At 37.0% G+C, this 22,353-nt stretch overlaps 1 protein-coding gene across 8 annotated transcripts in view; it reads left to right on the top strand.

Annotated features, from left to right (window-relative positions):
- Positions 1-22,353, top strand: part of MYO1B (myosin IB) — a 183,766-nt gene that overhangs the window by 113,065 nt on the left and 48,348 nt on the right. For all 8 annotated transcript variants that reach the window (XM_037849106.1, XM_037849105.1, XM_037849107.1 and 5 more), the window contains 7 exons: positions 1,239-1,302; positions 10,438-10,536; positions 11,728-11,831; positions 13,242-13,389; positions 13,649-13,767; positions 20,704-20,790; positions 21,427-21,492. In XM_037849106.1, coding sequence (XP_037705034.1) covers positions 1,239-1,302; positions 10,438-10,536; positions 11,728-11,831; positions 13,242-13,389; positions 13,649-13,767; positions 20,704-20,790; positions 21,427-21,492 — 687 coding nt within the window. The remainder of the gene's footprint in view (positions 1-1,238; positions 1,303-10,437; positions 10,537-11,727; positions 11,832-13,241; positions 13,390-13,648; positions 13,768-20,703; positions 20,791-21,426; positions 21,493-22,353) is intronic.

Here is a 22,353-nt window from a genome sequence, read left to right on the forward strand (position 1 = left end):
TCCTTGCTTGCTTAACTTTTCCTGATAACTTTGGATTTAGGCTGGGCTGGGCTTTCTTGGGAATACCTTTCCTGCTGTCCCTTTGTCCCTCATTCTTTGTGCTCCCATCGCATCGTGGCCCACTATAGGCTCTATCTTCCTCCTCTGTAATGCCGTGTACCTGTCTTGACTCCCCACTAGACCAGAAGCTCGTGGAGGGCAGGAGCCCTGCCTTGCTTTCTGGTATGCCTACTTCAGTATCTAGGAAGTGCTTTATAGATATTGCTGAATGAATAAGTGATGGCTTAAAAAGCAGGTAACCCATGACAATGAAAAAGGAGAAGGTAAGGAAAGATGCACAAGCTAATAAAGTCAGAAATTGCATTGTTGACTGAGTCCTTGTGATCATGTTTCTTCTCCCATGATCATTATTTTGAGAATTAGAAAGAATTGAAGGAATTCTTAGGGACAATTATTTACAAACCAGCTATTGGACTGTTACTAAGTTAGGACATGAAACAAAACCAAAGACTTTATTTATTACATCAACACAACCTTTTCCAAACAAACAAAACAGCTGTCAGGGTTAGTTGTTAATTCTTTAAGTAGGCAATCATAGACAACTTCTTTAAAACTTAGCATTTGAAACTTCATATGTGTTTCTGTGTATTTAAGACACTGTCTATAAAGTGAAATAGGAAGCTGAATTGTGTATTGCTTTATAATGTAGATAAAAAGCCAAGAAGAGTAATAGATCAGTCTTTGATTCTGAGCAGGTCACACGACTTGATCAAGTATTTGATTTAAGTAGATATAAAAACAGAACTTGAGTGCTCCGTTTCATGCATTGTAGAAAATGTCTGGCGTTTCTAGCCATAGCTTAAGACATACTTTACTTACAAAAATGAAATAGTTTATCTTCGCAACCAACGTACAAGAACTACCTATCTTTTCCCCTGTTATTGAATTGAATACACATGCCCTTGAAAAGTTTGAAACATGCATGTGAAATGGAAAAGTCACATGATGGCTGAGAAGATGTATTCTTACATTAGCAACAGGATACATTAGCTTTGAACTAATGGGATATTTAGTTTAAATTATTTATGGAGGCATACTGTTTTGTGTCATGGTTACATAAACTGTGCCTTTCTTAATTACATTTAAATAAATGCATAAAAATAAAGGCTTAGCATGCTGTTCTCTAGGAAGAATACTTTGAGGTGAATTTGAAAACTCACAATGTCTCTCTTTGGCAGGGCAAATATATGGACATTGAATTTAACTTTAAAGGAGACCCACTGGGTGGAGTGATAAGCAACTGTGAGTATTTCACTTGAATTCTTTTGAGAAGTTCAGAATAATAAAACATATTTATAACAGAGCATTTTAGATATTTGTGTCTTTAAGAGATAAGATTAAGAATATACTTCCTTTTCTTATACATTGCCTTTGAACCTTTGTGCTTCAGGTTGTTTTATTATATAACGTAATTCATAAATCTTTTTTAAAGGTCACTTAAAATCTTTACCTTTCAAAAAGTTTTTAGAACTCTGTTGAAGAAAGAAGTATCAGTCCAACTGTATTTTATATTCTGTTGATCTTTAAGCCAATCCAGGATATAAAAAGATCCTCAAGGATTATTTTCATCAGCCAAATGTTTATGCTGTGATTAAAAAGAAGATACAAATAATTGATCTTAGTTTAATCACTTTTTTGGGTAACATTTATTAAATAAAATGAATGGTCCTGTCCTTCAGATTTTATTTTGAGAATCTTTGTCTTCCAGTGTATTTAGATAATTGAAATGAGATGCAGATGTTAGGTAGAAACACAGATTTATTGGCCTCCTTTGGTTACAATTCATGGCTGTGGAAGCAAAATGTTCTCTGTTGAAGGTGAAAAGAAGAACAGCACTGGATGAAGTGCAACCCCAGATCCCGAGTTTTCTAAAGTAGGCATGAGAGTGCTGCATGAGGTTATCAGTACCAGTTATAGATATGGCTCCATCGTCAGTGCATCTGAGTTACCACGTGCATGGCTCTAACCTGATATCTCTACTCGTGTTGATTTCGTGGTTGATTAAGTTTGGAAAATGTAAGGTGAAAACTCAGGGTTTGTGCATCTCTGAATGGAGCCCTGCACATCCTGGTTTTCCTCTTGAGCCCTCTTGTTTTTTATGGCCCACAGTCCTGAACCTCCCACTGTTCCTGGCCACCTCACCACTCCATGATGCTGTCGGGATTGTTAGCACAAAAAAATGTAGGTTTGATTAGGAAAAGTAATGACAGAGTTGACTAGACTATCCAAAGCAATGTTTATCAGACTTGTTAAAGTAGCAGATTTCCTTCAAATGAAATTTATGCTGAACTCCTCAGTATGAAACAGGTAAAAGGAGACCTGATCTGATTGGAGAGGAGATGGGTAGTACAGAAACCCTTCACCTTTAGGTGGTCCCTGAGATTTTCCTGATGAGCCAGAAGAATGCCATTTGAAAATTAGTATTTTAAGTAATTTGGGCAAACTGTGCTGTTTATGTATATACATCTACATATATATATATACATATACACATATACATATATATATTTAGCTTTTTAGTCACAATTCATAGCCCCAGTTTACTCATCTTTCAGACAATTCAACAAGAGTAGAATTGTATAAATTCTATGGTTCTTCCTATTTCCAGGATTCTGTGGTTTTTTTAGTAGTTGAATTTTCCATTTTAGTTGCCTGACTGTGCACTTTTGTGTGCCATGTGTTGGAATTAGTTTTTGTAAAAACGTATAATTATCAGAGAAAAGTCTTGAAGAGAAAGTTTTAATATGAAATGAAATTGGATGGGAAGTGCTACTTGGGTTAAATGGTTTTATATTCCAAATATGGAGCAAAAGCTTTCAAGCAAATATAAATGATGTAACCAAAAGCAAATGATTATAATACCTGCCAAACTTGTTAGGCCAGCTCTATTCAAAATGCTTGGCAGGTTATGAGAGCTGTATAGGAAAAGATATGCCTCATATTTAAGGCCAGCATTTTAAGGAATGTTTATTTTTTTATTCTGAAAGAAATTCATGAATCTTTAGTGTTTTCTTTTAAAAAGAAAAATTAACTGTAGTTATAAAAATTCATAATACACTATTTTAAAAATGAGGGTAAGTTTGCTGTTGTGATTATAGAACTAACAGCCAAATGTTCTGGAAAAATTCAATCAGTATTACTCTTCGGGACTTTGGGAAAATAATTAAAGACTACTTTATTCTAACAATTAGAAAATCAGTTTTAAATTTTGAAGTTTAGCTTCGAAACAGAAATATCCTCCTGTTCCCTGCTTCTTACAGTATCCATGGAGAATAAATATTAAATACTCAGTTCTTTTCCAGTTAAGATTAATATATCTTAATGAATGGGTTTCATGTGGTGTTTGTTGCCATATGTTCCCACAATGAAATTATACTGAAATTTGTGGTACTAGAAATACCTTGGTATTTCAGAGTATTCTTTGCTTTGGAAAGGAAAGGAATACATTAGCGTAAGAGCAGGAAATTTCATACTATATTGAAGACTGACTCATAGGTGGTGACTGAAAGTTGCTGCCTGCTGACTTAAGTGGTATAAAGGAGTGGATAAAACTACTCATGTTCTCTGCACAAGAACTCGAGCTAAGACTCAGTGTCTTGTATCCTAGAAAAGAAGTCTAGGTTTGCCGTTTTGTAGGAAATATATTTTGCTTCTAGCATAGGTCATTGTTGGCTGTAAATATTACCCTGAAATTGGCACAAGATCGCCTCAGCCAATTGTATACCCAGAAGTGGAACACAAAGCCTGGTAACTCGCTCTCTCTTTCTAAAGGAAGTATGCTGTAAAATTTAGTATTGAACTTGCTTCAAAGCTCTGTGTCCCTAAGGTTAGTGTCATTAGCAGAGAGACTCTACTAAAATAGAAAATGGCAAACATTTGCTCCCACAGAGAAGATAAAATATGGGAATACATCCAGATGGTTGACTGATGTGAGATTAATATGTCTCCAAGTCTGTTTATGTTTCTTGGTCTCTTAACATTTATTCATTTTTAGTTGAGGATTTTGGATGTCATGTTATGAATGGGACACTTTTGGAAACCTGTTGCTTTTATTAATAGTCAAAGACACCTAATAGTAGCTGTGGCACTTGATGGCAATTTAGACTGCATTGTGCTACAAGTCTCAGGGGATTTTGGTTTATCACCCAAGTGGATGTGCTAGTAGTTCTCTGGCTTTTTGGCAGTTGGACAGTCCAATTAGCACTAAGCAGCCAGCAGCCTCGCACCTGGACATTGCCTCATCTATCTTGCAGCACTGAGGAGTAGAGCTGAATGTGTGCACTGTGTGGGAAACCCTGAAGGGCCAAGCCATGTATATATATATATATATATATATACCCATTTCTTTCTCCAAACCTCACTACTCAGATAAGTCCTTCCTTCTGCTCTGGGTAGGAGTAAATAAAGGGTTAAGAGAGATTTGGGAGAGTTACTCTAGAAAGATCTTTCCACATGGAAACATAAAGCAGGAGCAGACTGTGCCACCCCCCCTTCACAGGGAAGATAGAGGGCTGAACGAATTGCTCTGACTTCCTCTTCTTCTACATTTCTTTTGAATTTATGATACATTTGGCTTCTAATTTTACATGATGACTACCTACCTCATGGCTTATTTGTTTAATCTATAAATGACATTCATGCTGTTTTGTAGGATAAGGAATATAATTTTACTCTTTTCAATTGTTTGAAATTTACAGTTTTGTTTTCCCCTTTAGACTATTTCTTTGATTTTATTGAAATCATTGATTAGGAGTGAAGCTGCCTATTATAATACTTACTGAAAGAAACTCTGATCTGCTTTGTTTTCTGGGAATATATATGTATTGAAGTAGAATGGGGGACTATCTGTGCATAGGTCAGTTGTCAACAGCTAGCAAATAAATCATCAGCAAACAGTGTATGCTTTTAATTCGTCTTCTTCAGGGTCACAATTCATCAGCAACAAAGACAATACATTATCTAGTTTATAATACAAGGCTGAGTTTTTTTAACATTTTGATTTTTTACCTTTTAGAGAAAACAGAAGTAATCATCCACTGATTGTGAAGTGTCTGTAGCAATAAAACCGAAATTTCAGAAAAGCAATTCTGTAATGGATAGCTTTATATAAGAGTAGATGCTTTCCTTTGTCTTAATTTTACCTTGATATTCTTTGTTTTACAAAAATATGTTTTTCATGAAAGAAGACTATATGTTTATTATGAAACAAGACTATATAAATATAGAAGAAGACAGATTAAAGTAACCTTAGAATTAAGGGATGAATCTGGAATTCTGTGTTTTTTAGGATAGTATGTATAATAATGAAATATCAAGGACAAAGTATTAATTTTTTTCACGGTTGGGTCTGGAATCTTAGATTCAGATACATTCATGAGTTTTCAGTTACCAGATAAAACATTAAATTTTTATTAGAAAAAAAATTTGTTGCAAAAATATGCATATACTGTATGTGAGTAACCAACTCCTAGTAAAGAAAAACAGTGGTTTATTGTGTAGATAATAAGCCAATTTTTCTTAGTGATTTGAAGCCCAAGTTAGTTTTTCAAATAAAAACCTTGGAAACCGTTTCAGAACTTTTCATGCAGCATGTCCAGCTATGTTTAGTGCTAATTTTGTAATTTCAGGATACTGACTTTTGAGTTAAAACTTTAAGCAGATTTATTAAAATTTGCATACTGCAGTAGGGTGGGGGTGGGAGTAGAATTGTAATGTCACTAATGCTGGATGTGTTAACTTGCTCAAGCACTGGCACTTGCAAGTAGATGGATTTCTGCATGACACCAGGGCTGGTAGAGAGCCCTATGGGGAGCATTCACATCTGCTTTCATAGTACACATGTATGGTAAAAGATTTCTAAAGAGACTTTTGCCACAACTTTCCAACTTCAAAATTTTTATCATTAATGAAACATCCTAATTTTCAGTATTGCGAGTTACATTGCCTTTTTCCAGAAAAAGTATAGAATTAATTTTAAAATACATAGCCCAATGTATGAGTAAAGATAATTTCATGTCAGGATTTTCCGCTGAAACTGCCATTAGTTATGCCCAGTCACTCACTGGCTGTTCGACACTTTTTTTTTAGGGATCCAGAAACAAAAGGTAAATAAATTGATATTATTCAGAATACAACCACATAATCATCATTTAATGTATACTTTTGCATTGTGAAGTGGCATAAATCAATTGGAAAAGCCTAAATGCCACTCAGACACTTATGAGAAAATGTTCTATGAGAAATTACAGAGGAAGCTCAGGGTCTCTGTGTCGGCTGGTGTTTTGAATTATAGCTCCAAGCTTTCATTGTCATTTTGGCCTCACTGGTAAAACTAAGACAAAGGTGATCCTCTCTTATGTATTAATCAGGAACTTGGAGCACTTCTCTTCTTCAGGAGGGGAGATTAAACATAAAAGAATCTTTTATTGTACTATCTTAGCCTTTCTTTCTCTGTTATGTCCCAAAGTAATGTGATTTTTTTTTCCTTTGGAACCACTATTTGTCTTTTAGTCCTTTTGACTATTAAAAGACATTCTTCTTCAGCAGGTATAAAAATGGACATTTTACTTTTTTCACACCTTATGCCTTGGAAAGATTGTCCTAGGACAGGCACAGGTACATGTTCTGGACTAGCTGGTAATGGTTGAAACTAAGAAAGCTTCTGCATGTTAATATGTGGCAATGGCACAGTGAGGCAAGTGGAGAAGCTCTGATTCCAGAATTTTTCTGTCCCTGCTCATTTGCTTTCCCCTTTAGAATGGCTTAATAAGTTCATCATGTCCCTTATAACTTAATTTTATACCTTGAGAGGGGGATGTAGCTGATTGGACCATCTGGAGACTCTTGAATGCTTTTGTGTACTAAATATATGACACCCGTCACCTCTTCTTTATTAAATCTCGTTAGCAGGAGACCATCAAGCAGTAGCAGAAGTGCCTAAAGCAGAAGAGAAATCTGTGCCAGTTTTCTGGTTTGAGTGAATTCAGAGGCACTTTTAAGTAAATTTAAATAGTCAGGTGGTGAGTCTTTATAGTAAATTGAATTTATGTTCTGTACTTTAATTATTTAATATAGTTTCATGCTGTTAGATTATGTTGATGCATGCACACGCACAAAAAATAGGGAATGTTTTTAAACATTAGTAATTATTTTGGGGCAAACATTTTCCTGGTTACTTTCCTACCTGGAAGCTGGTAATTTATAAGAAAGGTCACAAAGAAACCGAAATAGGAGGCTCTAGGGTAATAGAGTAAACATTCTAAATGGTATAAAACCTTCAACTGCTTTGTAACAAAAGGTTTCTTATTTTGTGATTGAGGTGCTTGGATGAAGTCATGTATTTCATAAAGTATAACATTTCCAAGTGTTAAGGGAATTTGTATTCTTTTTGCTGGAAAATTAGAATATAAGCATGGTACCCTAGTTGTCCAAAGCTTTGAATTCTGGCTCTATCATGTGAGCCTCATTTTCTCACCTGTAAAATAAGAGATTATAAAACCAACATCAGAGGACTGTGTTGAATAAGATAACAAATGAAAAGCTCTGAGTGTGTAGTGGAAGGTCAGGAAAAGTTCCCTTTCTACTTCCCCTTTGCAGCTTTCCTTTCTAACACACATAGTTAGGATTTGAATATGGCCATACACTGATCATATTGATGTGGTTCAGCAAGTACATTTGGGCCAACATTCCTTTCCACACTGTGCACAAGTGAATGATTCTTTAACTTGGTGGATGTTATCTGTGAATCTCACAGCTATTGCAGTGTCTACACTCTCCATTGTCTACAAATGTTTGTTCAGATAGAGCCAAACATGAGGCTGGCCCAGTGTGTTGCTCTTGCACAGTGTGGCCCTGTCACATGGTTTCATGTCTTGCAGTACCACTGTGTGCTGGTTGGAATGTGACTGTATATGTTCCACCAAACAATTATTTGTCATCATTACTAAAGTGTCACGGTGAAGTGAGAGGACACCAAGGTTCTTAGGGCTTTTTAAAGAAAGAGACTGGGTTTCTAGGCTTTGACAGGTGAAGGACTATATATATATATATAGTTTTTTTTTCTGCTTCCATCTATTATCTGGTGTCCTTTTCTTTCCATCTTAAGAACTCCTTTTAGAATTGCTTGTAGGACAGGTCTCATGGTGACAAATTCCCTCAACATTTGTTTATTTGGGAATGTCTTAATCTTTTCCTCATTTTTGAAAGAGTCTTACTAGATATAAAATTCTTGGTTGGTGACTGTTTTCTGTTAGCACTTTAAATACCTTTTCCCATTGCCTTCTTGCCTCCATGGTTTCTGATGAGAAATTGTTACTCTTACTAGCACAACATGTTATTTTTCTCTTTTAGCTTTCAAAACTCTCTTCTTGTCCTTGGCAGTCAACAGTTAGACTACTGTGTGTCTGAGGTTCTCTTCAAGCTATCCTGTATGGTGTTCATTGAGGTGCTTGTATGTGTATGTTCATGTCTTTTGTTAAATTTGAGAAGTTTTCTTCCAGTATTTCTGTGCATATTTCTTCTGCCTCTTTGTCTCTTCCTTCTTCTCAGACTTCCATAATGTGTATGTCAGTATGCTTGATGGTGTCCCACAGGTTCCTCAGGGTCTGTTCATTTCTTTTCATTCTTTTTTTCTTCCTGCTTTCCTGCCTGAATCTTTTCAATTGCCGTTTCTTCAGTTTCACTCCTTCTTTCTTCTGCATGCTCCAGTTTGCTGTTGAAAGTCTCTAGGGAAGTTTTCATTTCAGTTGTCATTGTCTTCACTGGCAGTATTTCTGTTTGGTTCCTTTTAAAAACTCCTATCTCTTTATTGAGAGTCTCAGATGTTCATTCATTGTTTTCCTGATATCCTGTAGTTCTTTCTCTGTATTTTCCTTCATCTCCTTGAGCATACTGAGGATAATTTTTTAAGTCTTTGCCTTGTATGTCCAAAATATGGTCTTTTTTCATTGATGGTTTCTGGATTTTCATCTTGTTGCTTTAAATGGGCTGTCATTTCCTGTTTCTTTTTGGTCTTGTAATCTTCTGTTGCACACTCTGCATTTTAATATTTTAAAGTGTTCACTCTGGGATTTAGTCCCTGCGCTGTCTGTTCCTTAAGTTTGTATCCAGCTAGTGATTTGACAGTTCTCCAGAATTGCCAGGAGCTAATAAAAACAAACAAACCAAAGCAAATATCACCTTTCAGGGTCCTTGCGAATTTGCTGTGCATTGGCTGGTGCTCTTCCTCAGACTTTAGCCAGCCTGTTAAGAAGATCAGCCTGAGGTGAAAGTGCAGTGCAGGGTCCTTTCAGTGTACTGTGAGCCTATTTCTTTATCCTGTGTTTTGTTTCTGGCCTTAGGAATTCTTTCTTCTATAGGAAGAAAGTCTTTTCCCTGTGAAATAGATTCTCTCCCCCTCCAGAGTGGTCTGTTGTATGACTTAAAGCAGGTAATCCTTTGCCCCAGGCAACTTTGACTTCTTTATTTCTTTAGCTCTCTGCAAACTGCTTCTGCCTGCAGGGCAAGTATTGGGAGCAGGAGCCAGAGAGGCATTTCCTGGTTCAGGCTTCCATGCTGCCACCTGATAGGTTCACAGTACATAAGGGCACCCCAGAATGCACATAGGGTTACTCTGCTCCTTCAGGAACAGTGCCCGGGACACACAATAAGAGCACAGGTTAGCTGGACACCACCTGGGTGATGGGGTGAGGGAAGGGCCAGCAAGGGCATCGTGAGCTTTTCCTACTAATTTTAAAACTATGTTTTCTTGATTTGGCACTCACCCAGTTACTGCAACCCGTTAACTGATATCCAAAGTTTTGATGGAGATGGTTTGGCTGGTTTTTGCTAATTGTTCAAAGATTTTGTGTGGGAATAGCACTGTGGAGTGTCTTACACCACCATCTTGCCCACTGGAAGTTAACTTATTTTTTATCATTATAATTATTAAGTTGATTGATAACTGAATGGCTCCATTTCCTTGCTGAGATCCGTTGCAAAATGTAATGCTATATTTTGAAGAATTTTATGTCACCTTAACATTACATCAAAACAGGAGAATATGGATGTAGATACATTGCCAAATGTAATGCTGTATTTTGAAGAATTTAATGTTGCATTACATAAAACCAAGGGAATATCGATGTGAAAACTGTATTGTCTTTAATCAACTTGTTGAATGTGCCTCTTTTGCATATTCACGGTCTATAAAGAATCTGGCTTGTTTAATTTGGTGATTTTAAAGTTGTGCTTCTTTCTGAAAGTAGAACTGAAAATTTAGTTTGTTTTTTATTTTATTAATACAAAATAGAAAATGAAAAAGAAGGGGAAGGGAGAAACAGAAGCATAGTGGATTTGAAAGTGAAATACTCTATTACATTTGATTATTTTCCTCTTTAGATCTTTTAGAGAAGTCTCGTGTTGTTAAGCAGCCAAGAGGTGAAAGAAACTTTCATGTATTCTATCAGCTGCTCGCTGGTGCCTCAGAAGAGCTTCTCAGTAAGTCTCTGTTTCTGTGTTTTAAATTTTAGTGCCATAGCATTTTCTAAAGCACTTTCTTTTAAAAGTGTCCCATAGGCATCTACCCTTCCTTCTTAAGACTCTCCCATGACTGACTGAAGTGAAGGAGGGGTGTGTTTGCCCTCCTCCTGACACATCCCCTGACATATATTTGATAGCCCTATGCTAGATTCTGTGATATGCATCTCACATGGGCTAAATTAAGCTAAATACTGGGGGAGAGACTAATCATAAATTAAAAAAAAAAAATAAGCATCAGTGTTCCATTTGGACAGTGAATTAGGAGGGAGCAGTAGATAAGTACAATTATATATAAACAAATTGCTAAATGAAGATTTTAAAGTCTTGGGGAAAACATTTGGAACTGATACAACAACTAAAAATATGACCCTTACATATTTTAGGGAAGTAATATTAGTCCATAAAGATGGTATCTAATAGCCAATAGTGAAGTGGTGAAAAGTTTTGAATGAGTAGTTCACACAAGAAAAGGTATGGAAAGTCAACAACACTTGGGGGAATATTCAGCCTCACTAGTAATTAAGAAATGCAAAATAAAACAGCAGTGAGGTATCCATCATACATATATTAGCTAAAGGTATTAAAAAGGATAAAGCTGGAAGAGTTCTCAGGTCCTGGTCTACTTGGAGGTTGTGGGTGTCACTGTTCCTGGGGAACTAATTGACAATCCAAAATAAGGGTCATAGGATGACCAGAACCTTTCACCCTGTCACTCTGCTTTTTGGAATATCTACCAATGGAATAATTCAAAAGAATCCAAAAAACAATATGTACGAAGAAATTTATCGCTGTCCTATGATTATTATTAGAAACTGGAGACAATCCAAATGCCTGTTTGTAGGGGAATTGCTGAGCAGATATCAAGTGCTATAATGAGATATTCACTCAAGACATTTCATATTATAAAATATGGAAAGTGCCTTACCCAGTAAGAGTAAATATAAAAAAGCAGAGTTTGAAATATGTACAACGGTAATAAAGGGTTTTTTTTTTTAAATTCTATTTTTGATATTTGGGAATTAATTTTTGTTCTGTTAATTCAATACATAATATGAAAGTTGTTTTATCTGAAGAGTTAAAGGAACAAGATACGAAGGATGATTTTGGATTTACTGAAGCAACTCATCATTTTTGTATGTGATTCAATAGATAAGCTTAAACTCAAGCGGGACGTCAGCAGGTATAACTACTTGAGCCTGGACTCCGCCACAGTTAATGGAATGGATGATGCTGCAAATTTCAGAACCGTTAGGGTAAGATGCAGTGCTTTTATTGCACTTTAAAATGGGCATAATATTGCTCAACTGGAATTGGTAATAATTCTGAGTTTTCTTTAATGTATAAACTCACTCTCCCTAAGGATTTATTATTATACAAGAATTTATTGTATTTTTATTGGTTTGATTTTATTTTGTAGCTCAAAAAATCACACTATGTTGTAAAAGCTATGCTTTACTAGAGCACATGTTTTTGCCACTTATCAAAAGGAGCATTCATATTAGATTATCCTGGGATTTGACTCTTTTAAATACTGTATTTAAATTCCAAATGTTTTCATAGCCAACATTCAGTACTTAATTTCCAGGTGTGAAAACTGCCCTGGGATCATGTTAAATCCAAACTGTTTGTGAGACAGAAAGCCATACTTTAATGCAGTTTTAGAGTTATCATGTTCAAATCAGAATGCTTAGCACTCCATGCTCATTAAAAAAGAAATGATTTAAAATAATATTCTATTTTCAGTGTTTATGTGGCACTTTCAAAACTACTCCCATTATGACATGAAATGGTAACTGGGATGTACTTCCAAATGAAACAGCTATGATGGTAGGGAGGGGAGTAAGTCAGATTAGAAATAAAACAAGATTGGCACCAATTAATTGTGGTGAGGGTGAATGAAAGGGATGTGGGGGCTTCTTTCCCTGTTCTACCTTTGTATATGTCCGAAATTTTCCAGGACAAAAAAACATACATTATTCCCAATGCTGTGTAGCCTAGTCACTAAAAAAGAACAAACCAAGCTCTTCTTAAAAAGAAAGACTCTTTCAGAGTATACCGTTTTAAACAGCTGTATAAACCTGCTAAGTAGTCTGTTGATTCCTGAACATGATTTTAAGACTTGAGTTCAAGAACAATTCTGTTACCATTTTCCCTGGCACATAGTTGACACTCAATAAAAATTTATTAATGAGCGAATGCTTCCTGTAGGCTTAGGGCCTTGGACTTAGCCCTTCACCTTTGCAAACCATTTAATTTCCTTATACGTAAAATAAATGAGGTTTTCTTTGTAGGGGGTTGGGAAAGTTTTTTGTTTGGTCTTGTTTTTAGCAGCAGAACCCCAGTATAAAAATAGCATATACAAACTGAACTGCTGTGGTTAAACTGGGGCAGTGGCTCAGAGCTCCGCTCTCAGCCTCCTCTTCTCTTTCTATCTTCTTCCCTGCATGTTGCCCTCTGCCATAGCATGGGAGGGACCCTATTAACCACTGAACAAGATGTAACCCCACTTTGGTGCTGTCAGGTCTGTTAATGGGTTCACCTTTTCTGAAAGCTGTCTTTTAAGGTTTGTTTTTTATTTTTTCAGAAATAAACTGGTAATATGATTCATTTAAAAAATAAAAAAAAACAACAGAAAGACAACAGTGCCTTTTTTGTTTCCCTAGAATGCCATGCAGATTGTGGGCTTTCTGGATCATGAAGCCCAGTCTGTCTTGGAGGTGGTGGCAACAGTGTTGAAACTGGGGAACATTGAGTTCAAGCCCGACTCTCGAGTGAATGGTTTAGATGAAAGCAAAATCAAAGACAAAAATGGTATGTCAGTGGAGAATCAGTTTTGTTTAGCAAACTTGCTTTGAACTTCTGCCCAGTTTTTAATCTGGAAAATAAACTTTTGCTTTCATTGATTTGAAAAAGCTTTCTAGTGAAAGTGAGCAGAAGTACGTTTGGGCTAAGTTTTAACTCTTTTGATGTATGCATTTTGCACGGTTTGGTTTGAATGTGATTATCATACAATGAATTGTTAGAACAACATGAGCCCTGATTTTGTGTGTGTCCCCCCACCCCCCACCAGAGTTAAAAGAAATCTGTGAGTTGACCGGCATCGATCAGTCAGTTCTAGAGCGAGCATTCAGTTTCCGGACAGTTGAGGCCAAGCAGGAGAAAGTTTCGACTACACTGAATGTGGCTCAGGTGGGTGAAATACAGTCCAGAAGGTTTTTTGAAAGTCTATGCTATTTTTCTATAAATGAAGACAAAAATATTAATTTGCACGCTATAATCTTAGTTTTCATACTGTATTCCAGACATTGTTCTAGACACAGCCATAAATTGCAGAAAAAGATTCCTGCCCTCCTGGAGCTTAAAATTCTAGCAGGGGGAGGGGGAATTGTGGATGGCAGACAGTAAACAATAGACATAATAAATAAATAAGTAAATTATTTAGCAAGTTAGCAGGTGGTAAGTGTAGCAGAAAATGAGAAAAAGTAGATCCTAGAAAGGGGGATCCATAGTGCTGGAGGGAGGGAAAGGAGGGGCCAAGTGAGGTGGGGAAGGATGGGAGGGTTTTGAACAGAAGAGTGACATTATCTGATGGCATTTCAAAGGGCCCCTGGTTGTGGCGTGAGAAGAGACTCCAGAGAAGGGAGGAGGGTATAAAAGCAGAGGGACTGTGAGGAGATATGCACCACCCAGGCAAGAGATGGTAGGGGCTCCAGTCGGGAGCCAGCTGTAGCATCAGTGAGAAGTGATCACTCTGAAGGTAGAAGCAACAGAATTTGCCAATGGCTTGGATTTTGTGGTATGAGGGAAAAAGAAGAGTCAAGAATGACTTTGACATTTTGGCACAAGCAAAATGGAAAGACGCAGTTTCCATTTCCTGATTTGGATAGGACAGTGGGAGAAGGCAGTTGGTCAGGGAGTGAAATCAGGAGTCTGATTCTGGTCATTTTAAGTTTTAGATGAGAATTAGAATCCAAGTGGAGATGTTGAGCAGGGTGTCTAAGTCTGGAGTTCAGGGAGTCTTGGTTGGAGATAAAGAATTGCTACTTAACAGCATATGGCTGGCATTAAAAGCCACGAAGCTGTTGGGATGACTTAGGGATGGAGAGTGGGCAGAGAAGGCAGAGGTCTGTTGACTGAGCCCTGGGGGAATCCCACATTTAGAACGGGGAAGATAAGGCAGCACCAGCAAAGGAGATGGAAAAGGAGGGAACCTGGGAAGTTGAGGTAAGAGGAGCAAACCAAAAGAGAACAGTATCCCAGAGGCAAAGAGAAGAAAGAACTCCAAGAAAGAGTGAGAGAAACTCATAGTTAAATGTTGTTAGGTCAAGGAAGATGAGAGCTGAGAATTGACCCTTAGATTTAGTGATTTGAAGATCATTGGTGACCTTGACAAGAGCTGTTTTGGCAGAGTGATGCAGACAAAGGCATGGTTTTAAAGGATTTGAGAGAGAATGAGAAGAGAGGAAGTAAATGGACTTCTCTGAAGGGCAAAAAAAAAAATAATAATAATAATTGGACTAGTCAAGGCATTAGAGTTTTATGGAGAGAGGTGAGCTGTGAAGTAGTCATATAGGGGAGTAGATAGGTTATAGGATTGCTGAGTATCACCGAGGCCCACCTGAGATTAATTGTAACTTAAATGCATAACTGAAGTAATCTGAAGCATAGAGATGAAGAAATAAATCACAAGTAATGCGATCAAAGAGAAGGTAGCGATGTGATCTGATAGAGGCCTTTCAAGGTGTTTGGTGAATGGTTTGTAAAATAGGCGAGATAGAAGCTGCTGTGTGGTGAATGGATTTTGGCTGCTGTGTGGTGACTGGTTTGTAAAAAGGCAAGAGTAGAAGTAGAGAGATGAATGTGATATGACTAGGAAGAGGGTGTTCATGTGAAGAAAGAGAGGAGGATTTATTTTGGGGAAGAACTGACAGGGTATTTTGATGGATTGAGCACGTATTGTGAGGAAAAAAGAAGTCAAAGATGACACTGAGATTTTTGACTTGGGCAACTGAGATGTTTCCTGGGATGAGGAGGACTGGGGGAAAACATGTCTTGGGGTGTGGTGGGGGATAATGGCATCTGTGATACTTCCTAGACAGCCAAAATGGAGATGGCAAGTGGACAGTGGTAGGAGAATCCAAGTCTGAACTAGAGATGTAAGTCTGGAGTGAGGATATAGGTGGTATTTAAAGTCATTTTATTGGCTAAAATTGCTCGAAGAGATAATATGGATAAGAAAAAACAAGCTAGGAGAGAACTCTGGGCCAAGAAGGAGGAAGCCTCATTAGAGACAGACAGAGCCCCAGTGGGTTGAGAAGAACCAGGAGAGCATGGTGTTTCGGAAGCCAAGGGAAGTTTTTCAAACATGAAGAGTTTTAGACTACTCCATAACATATACTCTAAATTCACGTTTAGTTTTCTTTTGCAATATTGTGATTAATTAAATATGTCCTCTAGCTATACTATGATTGTTCCCTTCTCCTTTTATCCTAGGGATATCCCATTATCCTGTTGCTTTTAATATAATTCTTTTCCTGTAGTGATTGCTATGTTTGTTATTCATGGGATCCTTCTAAAGATCTTTGTGGTAGGCAAGGGGCGTATCATCTTTATTTTGTGGTGAGGGAGAAGTTCAAAAAAATTTTATTTTGCTGGGAGAAGGTAAGTGATAAATGGCATAGAGTAAGAACAATGGACCAGAAGTCAGGTGACCTGCTCCCAGCTCTGGGAGGTACAAGCTGTTGTGGCCTTGGGCTGGTCACAGAACTTCTCCCAAGCCTTATTTGTCTCACTTATGCATAAAGGTGTTCGAGCATTTGTCCCATTTTTCATCCTGGAAACTTGAAAATCATCCTCAATCTCTGCTATTTCTTTTTTTTGATAGCACGTCAGTGACCAAGTTATATCTATGCCCTTTACATCTCTCCTACCTGCCTCCTCTCTACCTCACTACTGAGGCGGTAGTTCAGGCCCTTGACACCTCTCAAATGGCCTAATTGGTATCCCTCTTCCATATTGTTCTCCGTCTGTCTTCTACATTGTGGCCAACACAGTCATCCTAAGATACGAATCTGAGCTGCGTATTTCTTCCTTAAAACCATTGAGCGACCACTCCGTTTCTTTTGGTTTAAGTTAAATAAATGGATGGATGGGTAGGTGGATGGATGGATGCGTGGATACATGTGCACCCAGGCAGCCTCTCTTTCAACCCAAACCCTTTGTTCTATGGCTTGAACATTTTCCCTCAAGTCAGTGGCTAATCTGGGCTAGAATTAAATTCAGGACTTTTCTCTACTTTGTTTATCCAACTATATTTTCTTGTCTCTTCCTCCCTGTAATTAGCCTTAAGCATGTGTAAGAAACTAGGGTGGAGTTAGGCTTCCTCTCTGCTCGTCTGAAGTAGGTCTTTCCTACTAACCCAAGAATGCCTATTTGTCTTTCCCTTTCTTTCAACATTGGTTTCTTATTTTAGATCAGTTATTTTAGCTATGGTAAAATAGAACTTCATGTGTGTATAAATTTGATTTATAGCAAGGCTTTTCTTGCTTTAACTATTTGTCCTTCCTCCTAAATTACTGCTTTGGTCATCACATCTGTCCATATCAACCTTGCTCTTTCAAGGTCAGATGGTCCCCATGACTTCATTAATCAAGAATCTGTATAGACTATTTCTAGGAATATCAGGTACTAAGGAATACTTCCTCAAGAAGATGGTTTCTGTGCCAGTCTTGAAAGATTTAGAAAAAGAGTGTGGAAAGGGCATTTTTAAATGAGAAAACAGAAAGCCCAGATTTGGAATATATATTGGAAAAGGATTGATCAAGCTTGGCTACAGCTTAAAATACTGTAGAGGATTCAGAAGAATGCAGCTGGAAAGGTTAAGTTTGGAGTCAGAGAGTGGAATGTCTGCAGCAGGGTTCTCAAACTTGAGTGTGCATCAAATCACCTACAGGACTTCCTGAATACACAGTCTGCAGGTCTCACCTCCAGAGTGTTTGATTCTGTTGGTCTGGGGTTGGACTGAAGAATTTGTATTTCTCACTATTCAGAAGTGATGCTGACGTTACTGGTCTGAGGACCACATGTTGAGGTCACACCAAGCTTGGACGTTGTCAATGCCCAGAGGTAGTTACATATAAAGTGATGCAATGAAATCACCTGCATTTAGGAATACACACATATTCCTGTTTTTTATTATGTGTTTTACTCTTGCTTTTCAATTATCATATACAGAAATCAGGCTTGCTGCCTCTTACTTGATAAGCTCATTTGAGTCACTTTGCATCACTGGGTAAAATTTTTCCACTTTTTTTTTTTTTTTTGCGTGAAAGAATTTGGTTTGCAATCTTCTGTATTCAGCTCCTTACTCAAGAATTTTTTTTTAATGTAGTTAGTGTTTAGAATATCTAGTGTTGCTGATCTTGTCTTACTGCTTGGAGGGTTTTTATTTCAGTGGGAAGTGATTTCTTATGTTAGCTTTTCCTCATAGCTTCAGTTATTTGGCCCAGTATCATCCTTATTGCCCCATGCCTCATTGCCCCCAAGGTATTTAGATCTTTCCCCAGATATGATGCTAATATTGAAATAATGGAGACTCAAGGCAGAATTTATCATCCAGCTTCTACGGCATACTTTTTACCTGGCTTCCAAGACCCACTGTAATATCACCTCTGGTTGCTTATCTGAGTTTATTCCCTGCTCATTTTCTAAATGCCATGCTTATTTTTACCTGGTGCCTGTGCTGCTGCTTGCCACTCACACTCATGTGCCTTTTGGCTCGTTCCTTCTGCCCGTTGAAATTATCTTCACCTAATTGTACCTCATCCAGGAAGCCTTCCTTGATTATGTAGTCCCTGACTCTCCCTTCTCAAACTCCTTTTTCTTCTAGTTTTCCAACTGTTTTTTTCTTCTACAGTTTTCCTGATTGTTTCACTTGTGTTAGTTTGCTTTTCCCAGGACCATGTCCAAAGCATCTCTTGTGTCTCCACTTCGCCTAGCAAGTTCTACCTGATACCATTTGTCTCTGAAGCTTATTCCTCCACCAGGGTTTTTCCTCAGGGAGCTTCACACACCTGCAGAAATGTATAGTCTTTCATGACACTTGGTGCCTTCCCTCATTTCTGGGTTCCTTGTTAGGGATTCTTAAATGGAAATAAAAATCCCTGCCCTTGTTGCTTTACAGGATATTATTGTGGCGCTTAGGTGGTATAAACCTGGCTCAAGAAGTCAAGGATGACAAATTGGCAGCCCCTAGGGCCAGGTATAGCTTAATGGTCATGCTTTATTTGACTAAAGGTTTGTTTTTGTTTATTTGTTTTGTTTTGTTTTGGTTTTGAATTTTGAGTGACTTTTACCTGAAATGCATCCTCCAGCTCCTACAGATACCACTACTTCCTATTCATTTTATCAGACAGTCCTTGGAAGCATTCGACTTTGCAACCTCTGGAATAATATTTGTTGGATAGAAGCAAAGAAGGTTTAATATTGGCTCGGAATGTACTTTAAAAAAAGTTAAAGCAGTTTACCAGAATGAGTTTTTACTATTAATTCAATTGCATATTGAAATGGTAGATTATTGGAAGCAGATAGCATGCAACTAAAAACGTTGGGAAACATTAAGATGAAAAAGGATCTGTGTACATATATGTTGTGTTTTGAGAAAACTTGAATTTACAAGAAGAAAGAGGAAAGGATTAAGAAAGAATTGCATGGGTCCATGAGGTAGCCGTAGAGGGAAAGAATACTTAAAACATCATAATATAAATATATCTATAGACGTACTGTGTGCCAGGTACTGTTCTCAACATTTATTCAAGAAAAGAAAAACGAGAAGAAAGGTATAAGAGAAAGGGTATGTATCTACATTATATTTTGGCCTCTTTCTGGGTTTTAGCTTTTTGCATGCGTTTTCTACTATGGAATCACTGCCCTCCCCCCTTTAAGATGCAGAATTGTACAGTAAAACTTTACTTTTTGCTAACCTCATGATGTATTTTCCAACCCTGATTGGAGTAGCTGTCAAGACAGGGAGGAAGTTTGGGTGTAAGTTGTGGGGAAAGGGGGCTCTTTTTTTAGCTGTGATGAGTTGCCAGGGAAGTGAGCATGTCATTAAATTTGTCACACTTCATTTAAAAAAATGTGAAAAAAGAATTTCAGCATAATCTAACAAGTCATGCTCTATATAAAATAAAAATGTAATGCTGTACTCAATAATACCCAAACAGTAATACCCAAATATCTACTTACAAGCAACAAAATAACACGTATGGCCGGAGTGTTAAAAACAGCAGCAAAACCTTTTCCTGCCCCCTGCGGAGGCCAGTTCTTCTTAGACTGTTGATATCCCTCTCCAAGCCACCCCAGGAGGGCTCATGTTAAATCTTTCGAGAATTAATAGTTAACTTGCTGTACTCTCTGTGCATCCACCCCATTTAAGGGCTCTTAGGTTTTCCTAATCAAACCTAGCTTTCTCCAGCCTTTGGATTCTAAGCCACAGTATAGAGATATATACATCTTCCTGTATACTTTGTTGGTTAGTTCTGTACAGTTTTAAAAGTGAACAAATAAGCAAACAAATAAAAGGATTTTATTATATGTTATAAAAGTTCATTGTGGAAGGTTTTTTTTTAATCAGTCAAGCAATTTAATGTATTTCCTTTCAGTTTCCTTTCTTGTGCTTTAAAAATGTAGTTGTAATAATAATAACTATATAATTTTTTATTTTCACATAGCAATCATTTTCCATGTCATTACCTCAATTTCGTAATCATCTTTCTATGATGACTGTACAACTTCCCTTCCCTGTTTATTTTACTGTTCCCCTATTGTAAATTGCTGCTAAATTGCCTATGATTTTTCTCTGTTCCCTAACACTGAGACAGACATCCTTGTGGAGAAAACTTTTGCATTATTTTAAATTAGTTTCCTGGGATAGCTGAAAAATTATAACTGGGTGTAAACAATTTGCCTACTTCTCTTAAGGGCTTGACTGTTCCAGAGTATAGTAAAAACTGACTCTGAAAAGGAATTTGAAATGAAAGAGTTTTGAATATTTTCTAAAGCATCTGACATAATTTCACTGAAATGGTAATTATGGTGTTGAGTTTTTCCTTTTCTTTCTAATAGGCTTATTATGCCCGTGATGCTCTGGCTAAAAACCTCTACAGCAGGTTGTTCTCATGGCTGGTGAATCGAATCAATGAAAGCATCAAGGTACTGATTCTCTGTTACCAAGTAAATCGGTTGCAATACATGTTATTCATCAATAAACATTAAGTTAAAGAGGGTTTAATTTTATAATCAGAGAATTGGTTATCATTTATAAATATTGTTCTTTAAAAAATATTTGCCTCGCATTGGATTGAAATTTGTCAGAAATTTTGTTTATCTCATTTTACCACATGTGTTACAAAATAGCTTGCCGATGACTATTTTAATGCTCTTTGAAAACATTCCAGGTCCTGGTTCTGGCTCATCTGCTAACTAATTGTATACATTTGGCTGACAAGTCCCTTTACCTCTCTAGGTACTATTATGTTCTTCAGTAAAATGGGGATATTGGACTAGGTGATTCTGAAAGGCCCTAACTGTTGTAAGATTTGGTGATCATTTTTTTTTAATAATTAAGCATCACTAATGCCTTCTTGAAATCACCTACTAAAATTTCTGGAAGATTCCATTCCCCAGTATCCTATCTCATAAATTAAAAAACAAAATAAAAAAACTAAAAGTTATTCTTCTAGTACAGAAACAATTAATTTGTAATATTATGTCTATGTTCTGGTATGCTTTGTTTAATACTGTATTTCATGCCTAAATCAGTCAGTTAATGTGAAACTTTTTTTTAAGGCCCAAACGAAAGTGAGAAAGAAGGTCATGGGTGTTTTGGACATTTATGGCTTTGAAATTTTTGAGGTAAGATTTTTTTTATTTTGTAGCACATTTGTTAAAGTTGGAACACTTGGAGACTAAACCTTGTATTCTGTAGAAAACATTTATCAGAAATAACTTTTGTGCAGGTGTAATGAAATCTGGTTGTGTGTGAAGGTGTTTTAAGTCCCAAGAGTCAGCATTTCAGAGACAGTGCCATTGAAAAAGAACTACTTGTTTCAGTACTTGACTCTTGAAATTGCAGATTCAAAAGTCTTCTTATGAAAGTTCTGATAAGCTACATGAACATTATGCCTGTGGGCTGTTCATTCCTTTACAGGTTGTTTGAGGCAGGTTGGTGCCATTAAAAAACCAGGAATGGGACGCTGGTCGGGGGCCAGCCAGAGCTGCAGAGCTGGTCATTTCCCTTCTCCAGGACTCGGGGAGGGAGCTTCTGATTGGATGATTTGTATGGTCTCATCCAGGTTGCGTTCATTCATCTTGCATTACTAATTCTGCTGTGAAGGTTGCAATCGTTTCTGCCAAATTTCACAATGAGATTTTTTAAAAGACTCCTTGCCTGCTACAAATTGTGTTTAATACTTATACACTTATTAGAATTTCCTGTTTATTTCTTTTTAAATTTGACATTTAGAAACCGTTTTAAGGACCCTTTAAAAAACTTATTCTCAAAAAGAAGGATGCAGAATAGTGTGTATTGTATGTTCACACCTATGTAAAATAGAAATGTAAATTGTTATTATACATATGTAATACATTCTATACTTACACATAAATTAAAATTTCTGGAAATACACCCCAAAACTGTTAAGAGTAATTGCCTGTGAAGAAGGATATCTGAAATGGAGGCATTCTTGCTTTCCATTTTACATCATTTTATACATA

This window comes from Choloepus didactylus, chromosome 9 (genome assembly GCF_015220235.1).
Source record: "Choloepus didactylus isolate mChoDid1 chromosome 9, mChoDid1.pri, whole genome shotgun sequence".
Lineage (NCBI taxonomy): Eukaryota > Metazoa > Chordata > Mammalia > Pilosa > Megalonychidae > Choloepus > Choloepus didactylus.